This window comes from Ctenopharyngodon idella, chromosome 5 (genome assembly GCF_019924925.1).
Source record: "Ctenopharyngodon idella isolate HZGC_01 chromosome 5, HZGC01, whole genome shotgun sequence".
Lineage (NCBI taxonomy): Eukaryota > Metazoa > Chordata > Actinopteri > Cypriniformes > Xenocyprididae > Ctenopharyngodon > Ctenopharyngodon idella.
Genome location: NC_067224.1, coordinates 14,728,752 through 14,743,084, shown reverse-complemented (window position 1 = coordinate 14,743,084; position 14,333 = coordinate 14,728,752). Strand labels below are relative to the sequence as shown.

General features: G+C 35.4%; 2 protein-coding genes across 2 annotated transcripts in view; one reads left to right on the top strand and one right to left on the bottom strand.

The window, feature by feature from the left end:
• Positions 1 to 7: 7 nt before the first annotated feature.
• Positions 8 to 4,893, bottom strand: cdk7 (cyclin-dependent kinase 7). The gene is made up of 12 exons (XM_051895357.1): positions 4,721 to 4,893; positions 4,515 to 4,574; positions 4,005 to 4,038; positions 3,836 to 3,903; positions 3,674 to 3,742; positions 3,364 to 3,474; positions 2,399 to 2,517; positions 2,192 to 2,291; positions 1,628 to 1,714; positions 747 to 896; positions 506 to 650; positions 8 to 180 (listed from the first exon to the last, which is right to left on the bottom strand). Exons 1-12 carry the CDS (start codon positions 4,784 to 4,786, stop codon positions 152 to 154), a joined length of 1,038 nt encoding a protein of 345 aa, XP_051751317.1. The 5' UTR covers positions 4,787 to 4,893; the 3' UTR covers positions 8 to 151.
• A 4,858-nt stretch (positions 4,894 to 9,751) lies between these two features.
• The window catches only part of setbp1 (SET binding protein 1), a 70,935-nt gene continuing 66,353 nt past the window's right edge, over positions 9,752 to 14,333 (top strand). Inside the window, exon 1 of the mRNA XM_051894204.1 lies at positions 9,752 to 10,598. The gene's annotated coding sequence lies outside the window, so the exon portion shown is untranslated. The remainder of the gene's footprint in view (positions 10,599 to 14,333) is intronic.

The following is a 14,333-nucleotide window of genomic DNA, read 5'->3' as shown; positions in this document are numbered from 1 at the left end:
GCAAAACTACATTTTTCTATAATTTAATATTTATAGTACATAAAAAAATAATTGAAAAACTGATTGACACATAAATACGTTCATTCAGCAACTGTTTCCATTCATGCAGGACCACAGCAGCACCAGTGGAAGAAAACAGCATCCAAATCACTCAGAACACCAGTTTCTTTTTAAGGGTACCTAAGAAATGGAATAGGAATAAATTTAACTATCAATTTCAAACTTCATTACCATGCGTGACACCATTTTCATTAGACATTATCGTTATCCATTATACATCGGTGTCATCTAAAAAGAGCAACAACTTCCATTAATCTGGAAAATGTTAACATTGTCCCCAATAAATCATTGAAGAATGCAGTTAAGCAGCACTGGAACTGATTATTCTGAACAATTAGGCATTTCCCTTGGAACACTGTGTAATATAAACAACACTGATAGTTTCATTAAAGAAACAAACATGCTATAGGATGCATTTATCAAGTGTTTGTGCATGTTTTTTCACCCTGTTCAATACTGTCACGTTTTCTCTTGATTCCAATCAACAGGTTTTCTTTCTCTTTTAGGGCTTCTGTTGAGGAGTTTGGTCTGGGAAGCTGAGGTCCTGGGGTTGGTCCTGGTCTATTACTGAAATACCTCATCTTCAAAGCCTGAAACAAGAGCATCCATTCATGCACTTTCTCTAATGTAGATTAGCTTTAAGCATTAAGATTCAGTTGATTAAACTGAAACCCGGTTATTAGCACCTGTGAAGCTGTAGTGCGTGTGCAGGGGTTAAAGTTGAATAACCCCTTCAGGAGCTCCAGAAGGTCATCACCAGCTGCACTGAAGATGTGCTCCAGTGGCGTGCCAGGAAATAGTTTAAATGACACATAGTCTGGGAGATTGGACATCCCCTAAAACAACAACCAGCACAAATTTCTGATTCCACCTCATATAGACACAAATTTCTCAAAGCCTCAAAGATTGGACATATGCAACATTATTGATGTGTCCTTTTAGAGCATATCATGTAAAGGCCCAGTCACACCAAGAACAATAAAGATATATTTTAAACGATTTTAAAAATCGCTCTAAATTTAAAAGAACAGAAAAGTCCAGACCACAACTTTTCACCTGATTAACGATAAAACATTGATAACCAATTATAATCAATTTTGCTTTAAAGAGCTCGAGCATTTAAAGCAGCTGACAGCATAACTACAGAGAGTCGGACTTGTAACCTGAAGGTTGCAGGTTCGAGTCTCAGTACCGGCAGGAAATGTAGGTGGGGAAGGTGAATGAACATCGCTCTCTTCCACTCTCATTACCCACAACTGAGGTGCCCTAACCCCCAGTCACTCCCCGGGCGCCGCAGCAAAACTGGCTGCCCACTGCTCAGGGTGTGTGTTCATGGTGTGTGTGTGTTCAATACTCACTGCTGTGTGTGTGCACTTAGATGGGTGAAATGTAGAGCACAAATTCCGAGTATGAGTCACCATACTTGGCCACAAGTCATGTCACTTTTTCACTCTATTTGTTATCGTTCTTGGTGTGAATGGGCCTTAATGCTTCGCTTTATGGAAATGAAGCTTAAGTAAAAAACTCTCTCAATTACAAATAAGTTTAATAGATAACTACAACTCACAGGCCATGTGTCCTCTGTTGGTGTTCCCAAAGCTTCAAATATCTTTGTCAGCTGGTCCAAGTCTGAATCTCCGGCTAAAAATGGCAGCTAAAAAACAAGAACAAATCATTCTTAAAGTCACCATGAATCAAAATGGACAATTCTTCCTTTTATAAGGAATATTGTAGTATTATGAATAATTTATCCATGCACATCATTATTTTATTTTATTTTTTTTAATTTTCATATGCCCCTGTAATCTTTTATCAAAATAACTTCCCCCTCCCTCTGGCAGTAACATCTCTTCTCTGATGACGTGTTTACTGGTGCGAGGGCGGGACAATCTGTCGCTCACATGAGATTACAGCAATAGCAAACCACGACAACCCAATTAATTCCCCTTCCTACAAGTCCCCGTCCTACATTTTTTCTTGTTTGAGAAGCAGTCACATTTGGATATACATCACAATAAAGAAGAAAAGACTATCGCAACTTCCGTTTCATGCTGACTTTAAAATACATGTTAATGGTCTATGATTTCAAAAGGGCCAAATGGCTTTAGAAACACTAGGCAAAGATACTCACCCTGAGTAAAAGCTCAGCAAGAATGCAGCCAACTGCCCACATGTCCACACCTACACCGTACATCCTGGCACCGAAGAGCAGCTCTGGGGCACGATACCATCTGAGAAGTACCACACAACATGAAAAATCAAACAATAGCATAATAAAGAAGATCCAAGTAATATAGTAAATGTTAACACATAAGAACTATCAGAGACTTCTACAAACCTTGTAACAACTTGATGTGTATACACTCTGTTTGGGCTTCCAAATGCTTTGGCTAAGCCAAAATCAGCAAGCTTCAGGACTCCATTCTCATCCAGTAGCAAATTATTGGGTTTCAAATCCTGAAAAGGAAAAATAATAATAATGATGATGATGATGACTGGAGGTGCCAGTTTTATTCAGGAATGCTCACCAAGGTATGGAAGCTCGTTTCCTCCACTGATCAAAAAATAAAGTAATTGTGACTTTTTATCTTTTTTTCTCAGAATTGAAATATAAACCTGCAACTGCTAGAAAATGTCAGAATTGTGAGCCGACTTTTTTTTTTTTTTTCTCAGAATTGGACTTTATAACTTAAAATTGTGAGTTTATATCTCACAATTATGAAGGAAAAAAGTCATAATTGATGTAAACAGATGATAACAGATGTAAACTTGCAATTGCAAGAAAAAAAAAATCAGAATTGTGAGATAAAGAGTTTCAATTATTTATTTTATTGTGAAATATGATAAATATTATTGCAATTTAGAATAACTGTTCTTATTATGTCTATTTTAAAATTTCTATTTGAATATATATATAAAAAATGTAATTTATTCCTGTGATGCAAAGCTGAATCTTCAGCATCATTACTCCAGTCTTCAGTGTCACGATCCTTCAGAAATCATTCAAATATGTTGATTTGCTGCTCAAGATACATTTCTTATCATTATCAATGATATAAACAGTTGTGCTGCTTAATATTTTTGAGATAATTTTTTTTTTCAGGATTATTTGAAGAGTAAATTATTCAAAGGATAGCATTTATTTGAAATAGAAATTTTTTGCAACATTGTAAATGTTTACACTGTCACTTTTGATCAATACATCTTTGCCTAACAAAGTATTGATTTCTTTTTAAAAGAAATCTTACTGACCCCAAACTTTTGAACATAACTAAAAACAGAGCAGATATCTCAGCGCCTCACCCTGTGCAGGATCCAATGATTGTGCATGTATTCCAGACCTTGTAATGTCATTAGAATGTATGCCTTTATATTGGCTGGCGTCAACACGAGACTGGTGTCCTTTATGATCACCTGAAACAAACCATAATACAACAATGTACTTATATTTTTCATTGCAAGTGCATTGACCAAACAAATGATAGGGCTGATAAACATCATGATTTTGTGTTGACATTTACTTTTATTCTTAATGGTTTTGCTCTGTGATAGGTTTGTTGTTGAAGATACTGAAATGAACAATAAATGTATAAGTGCATTACTCTTCCGTCACCTCGAGATCTGTCTCCATGAAGTCAAAGACAAGACTGATATTGGATTTGTGTCCAAAAGCATCCAGGAGCTGAAAGCAAAAACAGGCTCATTGATGTCAGTATTATATCATAAATAACAGCAGCACATATCAAAGATTTATTTGCATATAGACATGACTTACACCAATAATGTTGGGATGACTGAGCTCTTGCAACAACTTAATCTCTCGAAGAGCTGTTCTGTTGATGCCTAGGTAACAGAAGAAAATATGTAAGACTCAAATTAAACCAGTGTAAAATATATACATATATAAATATATAAATTAAGATTAAGATTGATCCAAAGCGCACCATCTTTGGCTTCAGTTCTGTGTCCCACTTTTATCTGCAAACAAGAAATTCACCTTTTGACATGATGGTACTGAAGACTGATAAAATCAAAATGATAACCCTTTACAATAAGGTCTCATTTGTTAACATTAGTTAATAGCTAACATGATCCAACAATAAACAGTACTTTATTAAAGCATTTATTAATCTTTACTAGTCTTAGTAAAAATATAATTGTTTATGTTAGTTCACAGTGCATTAACAAATGTTAACAAATACAACTTCTGATTTTATTAACGTATTAGTAGATGTTACAAATAACTAATAACTGCTGTAGAAGAATTGTTTTTTTTGTTAGTTCATGTTAACTAATGTGTAGTTAACACATGAAATTTTACTGTTAAGTGTTACCAACAAAATCTTTAGCAAAATATTCGCTTATTATTTTGCATTGGGTAGTTGAATATGATGAAAAGTGAGGGTTTTGCCGCAATAATAGGATTCATTATTGTGTTAACTCAATTGTCTTACCTTTTTAATAGCAACAATTGTGTTTGTGGTTTTGTCTCTTGCCTTGTACACAGTTGCGAACTGCAAAATAATGGTACAACATTATCTATGGACAGCACTTCGCATCGATAAAACTGAAGAATATGCACCTGCAAGAGCTGCTGCAGCTGCAGGCTGTTCTATTCGACCAAACAACAGCTCAGAAATATCAAAGTCAAGTCGTTTACCTGTCCTTCACCCAGAAAGTCCAGTTTTTCATAGCGCTTCGCTCTAGACTTTACATCTAATGCCATGATATCAACTGTAAAACTGTTCTTTGTAAAAGCACACTTCCTTCTGTATTAAAGAGCACTTTATACTTCCGGGTCAAATAAAAGTCCCACAAGTGGAAACGGAAACTTCAAATGTTGTCAAACAGCTTGGATATGAATTAACCTATATTAAATTGCACGAAAATTGATGCTGCATGGTTTATCATATTTTAAAAACATAATATTCATTTTTAAAATTTTGATAATTTAGTTTTTTGAAACAAGAAACAAATAAATACCGTTTTGCTTTTTATATTGTGCAAATTTTGTGAGCAATATTACAAAATATATCATGAACGGACAATGATTTAAAGTAGCTTTTTTAATTTAATTTATATACAGAAGTCTATTTTAAATAAAATAAGACAGTTTGCAGATTATTGAGGGCCCCAACCCTCACTGAGAATCACTGATATATAAAGACCTCTCAGAATATATTTTCTATATATTTAAAATCTATTTACACGACGAATTTTTCATAAGCAAATCCTTAATTAGAAAATTCAATTTTCTTGCTTGACTTAATGAGTCATTTCATTTCAAATGGTTGCTTTCATCATTTAATCACAAATCGATGTTGCGTATAACGACATAGAAAATATATTACTGCAGATGGCGCTGTTGTCAATGCAAAAACACGCTCAAGCGTCTCTTTTCCTTTACACATGCCTATTTACTAGAAACTAGCCTAAATATTAACAGATTAGTGGGCTATAATTTAAAACATAATCTGTAATTGTAATTGTAAATATCGAGTGAAATATTATTTTATGCCTTTACTTTGCATTATTTTTTCATTCTCTCACAAAAAAGGGTATTTATAGGGCAATTTTTACACATAATTTTTACGTCTGCTGATTCCACTGATGATATGTTCTTCCGTTTTCGTATATTTATTTAAGTGGTCTCTCTTTACTAGTCTTTCAATCTTTCTTTATTCTGTTTGTAATCTATTCTATTCAGATACAAACACAGATTCAACACTGTCAGCAACAGGCACAGCATATTTTGATTAAATCACAGTGTATTCAACCAGCAGTGACAGCATTATTATTCTGTTATTGACACAAACATTATGAATCTTCACACAAGAATTTTGATATATTGATCATACTAGTGTGTCTGGGAAGAGAAGTTTAACACTCTCTGTAAAGTGTAATTATTACACAATTGCTCTTCTAAAACATATTTCCCCCCTTAAATACCTTTTTGTTTGACTTGTTTACTGTACGCCTTCTATCTCCATCAGAAGTTTCCCATCTCAACAGGAAGTGGTTAGCACAAGCTCTGTTCTTATGAAGACGCCCACTTCCTTTGACTTTGATAAACACATTTGTGGTTTTGTGCACTAACCCCATCAGATACATTTTCTTAACTGCTGCTAAACCCAATGTCCTCAAATTACAGAATGACTTCTGACTGGTTTATAATGAAATTATACCATCCAGTATAGTGAAGAAGTGAGTTTTCTGATTGGTGAGAATAAAATCTTAGTTAAATGATGTTAAACTAGTCATTCATTTGCTTGAGAAACATCAGAGACATCTTTTGTATCAGCTGCATCAGACTGGCCTCATTTGAAATGAGTGATGCAGCACATTTGTTCTCTTTATGTGCTTTGAATTTAAAGCAAAATATCTGTAACAAAACAAAAAGGCACTGGAATCAAATACGCTTTTGCACACATTTATTTAAATGCACACACATTTATTGAAGGCAGCAATGAACAATGGAGATTCTCAGAAGGTATATTGTTAACACAAGTTTCAGTCATCGTTCTCTCTGTGAAGTGTATGATTGCTCATTTCAAAACTTCTAGATTTAATGGTAAGAAACTATAATGATTTTGAGTAAGTGAGATTCTAGATAGCGAATCATCCTCAGTCTGAACAGTCATTCTGAAGAACAGGTGAGCAAGGTTAGATAATTGTGAAACCATTAAAAAGGATTTTAAAACATTTGTCATAGGCTGATATTGACATCTGTAGTTATTTTTGCAGTCCAAATCTAGTTTGTGAAACCTTAAACCATAGTTAACAAGTCTCTTCTGAAAATGAAATTATGTAAAAACAGTTGCACAACACTGTAAAAAAAGACCTGGTTGTCTTAAAATTTTGAGTTCATTGAAATTAAAAAAAATTGAGTTATTACAATGAAGGCGATTGGTTTAATCAACAGAAACTCAAAATATTATGTTATCTGAACCACATTAACTAAGTCGATTTGACAAAAGAAAAAATGTTGTGATAACAAATCATGAAAATATTTTTTTACAGTGAAGCTGTCTAAAACATGCATAGAATGTCAAAACACATCTTAAAAAGGTTTAAAAATATACAATTCTCAAAAGCATAAAATAAACTGGTTACTTGCTCACTGTCTTATAAAGGTTTCAATCTTTAAAATATCTATTTATACTACAACACTTCAGCAGCAAAGCCACAATCCTGGACATGTTCTGCAACCAACAGCTGTTGCTTCTTGAGACTCTGCATGTAACACGTCTGCTCAAGTGCTGCGGAAGAACTTACAATAAAACCACATATTAGTGTGAGAAACAAACTGCATATGAAAGCCTCTTACCTACCGCTCTCTTCACAGATCTGAGGACTAACTCTGCATTCTTACAACATTTAGTGTAGACTGTTTACAGTAGGCTGTATATATTTATTAAATGACCAGCATATAAATATCTGGGTCACAATATAATTCCCATTATTCGTTGTGGGTTATGCGCAACAAACTTCTGTATCTGTGTAGATATTAAAGTTCCAGCGTGTAATATTTAGAAGGATCTATTGACAGAAATGCAATATAATATACATAACTATGTTTTCAGTGGTGTATAAAGACCTTACATAATAAACCGTTATGTTTTTATTACTTACAATGAGCCATTTCTATTTACATACACTGACGGTCCCCTTACATGGAAGTCGCCATTTTGTGCCGGCATGTTTCTACAGTAGCCCTAAATGGACAAACTGCTTTACAGAGCACATGTTGTCACTATGTTGTTCTTCTTTGTTGTTTTTTTTAGAGGGAGCTTGCATTGTCACTACGTTGAATATGCAAGAAGAGGAAGAAGTAGTAGTGGTAGTCTGGTTTATCAGAAGCACAGACCGTTCTTTGTTAGAAGTAAAAAGAAAACCTCATTGCTTGACTGGCTACTCTGTCTCAGACGGTGACATCTTTGTCCTGTGTCGGCCACCGTAGCTTCTCTATGTACTTCGTAAGGGAGGGGTGAGCGGTGGACTGAGTTGTTGGTTGCAATTCGCAACCTCACTGCTAGATGCTGCTAAAATTTACACACTGCACCTTTAAATGAAATGAAATGCACGAGCATCACAATGCATTCATGTTGTGTTGACACGAGAGCGGACATTGTTACGTGAACGTGCGTTGGAGATTAATATTTTGTAAATAAAGTGGTAAATTATGTCTTCATAAAATTGAGGTTAAACCACTGCAGTCACATTACAATGTCTTTATGCCTTTCTGGGGCTTGAAAGTGGTAGTTGCATAGGCTGTCAATGGAGGGACAGAAAGCTGTCAGATTTCATCAAAAAGATCTTCATCTGTGTTCTGAAGATGAGCGAAGTCTTACAGTTTTGGAACAACATGAGGGTAAGTAATTTATGAAAGAATTTTCATTTTTGGGTGAACTAACCCTTTAACACTTTCTCTGACAAGCGGATGCAATGAGACCTGTTTTACTGTTTGTTCATGTGATGTCCACCATAATGCCTATTAAACAGAGTAGCCCATGCACATCACACAAACCTCTAAACCCTTTACATGTGGTATCCATGGCAACTTTTTCACAAGGAAAATCATTGAACCGCTTTGAATAATCGGCAGTGTCATTGATTTTCAAGGTTGACCAATGAGAACTATTTACTAACACAGTCGAGACATTGATTGGCCGTCAAGGGAGCAGATGCTGACCTCTATATTGAAGAGGTCTCAGAGTGTCATTACATTCTCTCTCAATCAATACACGGCTCAGATATAAACACCCATCCTGTCTAAAGGCCAAAAAAGGTGAATAATTTGGGGGATGAGTGATGACAGTTCACTACTAAATATGGTATTCTTTAAATCAAATATAGCCTTAGTATTTGCTACTGTTTACTTTTATATGTCAGTTGGTAAGCTGTGCTACTTGAAAGAATATTTCAGTCTGAGAGAGAAGAATAAAATATAAAGATTGTATGTGAGCTGCTTATCCTATAACAATTTGGATTGCATGATATATAATGAATTTGCTCATTGATTATAAAGATGAACAAATTATACTAAATAGATGGATATTGAAAATCACTTAGTATTTGCTTAAACATAAAGAAACCAACAATAAAAATGTCAAGGACAAAAATGGGGTTTTATATAATAGTAGCTAAAGATATGAAATACTGCCTTAACAGAGCTTACTACCCTTAAATAAAAATAAAATAAAATAAAATAAAATAAAATAAAATAACTAACTAACTAACTAACTAAATAAATGTTTTATGGTACAAGCAAACAGATAAAAATATATAAGCAAACAGAAAAAATAGTTAATTCATTAATAAACATTTTATACTACAAACAATAAATAGCTAAATAAATAAATACAAATAAATATTTTGTGCTACAAGCAAACAGATAAATAAAATAAATGAGTATAAATACATTGAGCTACAAGCAAACAGAAAAATAATCATTAATTAATTAATAATAATTAATCATTAATCCATAAACATTTTGTGCTACAATAAACAAATAAATAAAAACAAACATAAATATTGTGCTACAGGCAAACAAACAAACAAATAAACAGATAGATAAAAAATTTGTTTGGTACAAGGAAACAAAAATATACAAGCTAACAGAAAAAAGTTAATTCATTAATAAACAAACATTTTACACTACAAATAATAAATAGATAAATAAATAAATACAAATAAATATTTTGCGCTACAAGCAAACAGATAAAAATAAATACACATTTTTCACTACAAGCAAACAGAAAAATAATTCATAATTAATAATAATAATTAATCATTAATTCATAACCGTTTTGCTCTACAAATAAATAAAAACAAACATAAATATCGTGCTACAGACAGACAAACAAACAAACAAATTTAAATAAATAAATAAATAAACAAACGCTGTGCGCTACAAGTAGAGGGCGCTGGAGAGCAATCAGCAGGGCAAGTCAGAGCATTTGCTGAGAGCAGAGCACAGCACAGCACAGCACAGCACAGCACACCACACCGGTCATTATCAAAAACTACTGCGGGAGTCTAACAAGAGTCACATCACACTCGCTGAACTCCGATCAAACACGTCCAGAAACGGGAACGCCAGAGTCTGCATATTCCTGGATATTTACCCTGCACGACCGCTCCGGTCCGGTGTGTCATCTAAAGCAGGACTTTGGATATTATTAAGGATCGTAAGAGCAGATTTGTTTTCTCCGCAGTGGGAAGGCTCGATCCACCCCTGAGTCTGATGATTTGAGAGGGAAGCAATGCAGCGCTGTGACTGTACACCACCATATTCCCGCTTCAATCCACATTTCATCTGAATCTGCAGACGCACTCCACTGATCTATCGCAGATCGAACGCTCTTCATGTATGTTTTTCTTTTTTAAAAAAGAAATCTCACCCGAGATTGCGACTGACGCCATTTTAAAGCGATAAAAAGCCGTTTGCTTGAGTTTGAGGGATTGTAAAGTGCTTGTCATAATCTAGTGTATGGATTTACTCTCGTAGACTTCAGCAGCAGCAGCTTCAGAAATGGGTGAGTTTACCTCTTCGCTCCTTTAACCACATTTCAACGTGCAGTTTTTTTTATTATAATGCCATTTATTTATGTTACTGAGGATTTACAGCTGTAATTGAACTGAAATTAGTAAAACAATTGGGTTGTTTTAGATTAGGTGAAGCACTTAAAAACTGCAGAGCTCCATTTTAACTAGAAGAAGAAAAAAAGTCGCCTGTCTGCCTTTACATCATGGCAAAGCCTACTGTATTATATTTGTTTAATTTGACCTCAGCAAGCAACATATCCATCAGTACTTGTAGAAATCATTGATGAGTAACAGTTAGACTACAGAAGGTGAATGTTTATTTAACTCACCCTGGAGGACAGCAGCTTTTGCGACAGTAAGTGGGAGAATACCCTCTGCTGTATGATCTGATCTATATATATAGTGGTATATTCAAACGAAACGACATTATTCAGCGTAATTTACTGTAATTGTGGCCATGCATCAGTTTCCCGCTGATAGAGAGTAGGCGTGTGTTTGCACTGTCAAGCGCCTATAGTAATTTCCACTATAAGCCACAGTGTAGGCTTGCTTTCCATGTCACTTGTGTTCTTACTCATTGCAGACTGCATGTGTCACAAAACCTAGCGAGCTGTCTACCTAGGCAGCATTTGTGGGCATTTGAACGTCCCGTGCTGCCCAAAAATGCTGTCAAGTAGGAGTCTCACTAGGTTTTGAGACACATCAGCGTTTTGTGTGTAATGGGTAGCAGTGATGAAACCTTTGGCCTAAGTGTTTGGTTTCCTATCTGATCTGTCATGAGGTTGCATTGTCAAATTAACCTTTGCTGACATTTACCAAGATCAGATATTATTCAGAACCTGAATTTAAAAGGGATTGCAGTACATATTAATGTTCTTCATACTTAGCCTATCTGATCTTTGATTAGTATCATTACCCTCATTTGAATGGCTGAAATCCTTGCTTAATTACAGAAAGGGGAGGAGCTATGACAAGGCCATGGGTGGTTTTCTCAGCATCTAACACATTGTAGGGGAACTTAAAGTCACTATGAAATCAAAATGGACAATAGGGCTGCACGATACGAAAAATAACATTGGGCTCAAACACGATTCTTAGTGCGATTATGAAATCGCAAAGGCTACGATTATTATTATTTATTTTTTTTATCTGCAGCTTGTCAATGAAGTATGGCTCCAAATGCTAATCCATCTGTAAGCACTGCGAGTTTGAGTCGCTTATAATGTACATTTGAAAAAGCCACAAGCGTCAAAAATCTTTCCAGACATGAGAAGCATTTAATAACATCTTGTCCAACATAACGACAGTTGAGGATCCTTCTGTAAGATGATGTGGCTTCTTACATAGAATAAGGCAGTTGTGTGTTTATTAGTCATGTTTAATCAATCAAAGCGCTTCAGTCTTCTGTTTTGTTCAGCTACAGCGATATGATGCGTGCTATCTTCTTCTGCGTCAGGGCATTTTTGGAGTTTCTGTGCAAGAGCACCCTCTGGCTTTCAGATGGAGAAGCATTTACTACTGATCACAGAGCCATACAGCTCTGACAAGCTGCACATTAAATAATCGCAGCCTTTGCCAAATTGCGTGCGGTTTAATCGCGATAAATCGTGCAGCCCTAATGGACAATTCTTATTTTTATGGAATATTGCAGTGTTTGTTATAAAGGATTTATCGGTGCACATCATTATAATTTTTAAAAAATTCAAGTGCTCTTGTAATCTTTAATCAAAATAACTTCATCTTCTTCCATCAAAAATGACATTCTTTCCCTGATGACATGTGCACTGGCGTGAGGGTGGGACAATAATCAGTCCCCTCCATAAACCTGTCACTCACATGAGATTACAACAATTAGCAAAAGACGACGATCCAATCAATTCCCTTGTTATGGACAAAATCAAATCCCAGCACTATGTTTTTTATTGTTCAACAGCGGTTTCACTCTGATATATTTCACAATAGGGAAGAAAAGACAATTAAATCTTCCGTTTCATGTTGACTTCTAGGAGACTGATACCATTTGAGGATGCGAGACAAATTATAGGTTTTGAATATCACACCTTAAAGGGATGGTTCGCCCTAAAATTAACATTCTGTCATCATTTACAAAAGAGGATGTCTCAATGTTTTTTGTCTATACAATGGAAATCATTGGTAAACTGCTTGGTTACCAGCATTCTTAAAGGATTAGTTCACTTTAAAATGAAAATTACCCCAAGATCTACTCACCCTCAAGCCATCCTAGGTGTACATGACTTTCTTCTTTTTGATGAACACAATCAGAGTTATATTAATAAATATCCTGACGCATCTAAGCTTTATAATGGCAGTGAACGGGACCAACAAGTATGAAGCTGAAGAAAGTGCATCCATCCAAAGCAAAACATACTCCACACGGCTCCGGGGGGTTAATAAAGGCCTTCTGAAGCGAAGCGATGCATTTGAGCGAGAAAAATAACCATATTGAACAAGTTATAAAGTAAAATATCTAGCATCCGCCATGTAGCGTAAGCTTTTGAACTGTGAGAGGCGTTACACATTCTTCGTAAGTTGAATACAGAAGGCGGTCTGGCGCCAATTGTGTTCATCCGAAAGAAGAAATTCATATACACCTAGGATGGCTTGATGGTGAGTAAAGCTTGGGGTAATTTTCATTTTAAAGTGAACTAATCCTTTGAAGATGTCTTATTTTATTTTCCACAGCAGAAAGTCATACAGGTTTAGAAAAAGTTAATGATGACAGAATATTCATTTAGTTATAATAAAGATTATGCTTTCAATAATTATGCTTGAATGTTGAACTTCTGAAGAGGAATATGAATGTAAGTCTGGCTTTTAGCCTAATTCAAGGGCAATCAAATGTTTTGGTTACATCACAGTTTGGTCAGAAGCACTGGTTAAACCTTGCTGAGGCCTTATGAAATGGTTGAACTGAAGGTGTGTGGTCAGAAATGGAGGTTGTATAGAGTTGTGGAGTTTTGGGACAATAAAAAAATCTTGATTTTAGAGTGCAGTAGTTCTGGCTATGAGTAGATCACTGTATAGTTGCTTCAAAATGGAACAGAAACTGTTCCAAGACTTCATCGTTTCATAGAAAGCCAATGGAAAAACCCAGGTCAAATGAGGAGACAGATCGCATTTATCAAAACACAAACACATCTACTTATGGAGCGCTTGCCTACAAAAAGATTCCAGAAAACCTATTGTATCCGTATACAGAGTATACGATTACACAAAAGAACCACAGTATTTGAGCAAAGGATAAATCCAAAGTGATGTTTATGTGTGTGAATGGAGCTCCCTCTGTTCCTGGCTATGGCTAGTTGCATTGGAGGACAGCCAAGTCCTGACAGGAGACAAAGGAAAGAGGGAGATATCCAAGGACATATCTAATTTTTGGCAGTCGTTCCAAACCAAATATCAGAACAAGAACACCTTTTGGCAGCGAGCTACAGGGGGAGGAGGGCTGTTTCATTTTTTTATTTTTTATTTTTTTTTACTACAGCCACTTTGTTTTCGCTGCGGTCGAAATTCCGATCTCTCCTCAGTTTAAAATTGACATTTTGGCAGAAATCCATTTGCTTTTGTCATCGTAGAAAACAAGACCAGGGCGGCTGGTTTTCTGCGAACTCAAGCGGGATTGACCGCACATTTGGAAACTCTGCTGGAGAAGGATGCTATCAGATGTGTTTCAGTTACTTGGGATGGCCGGCACCAGGGAATGT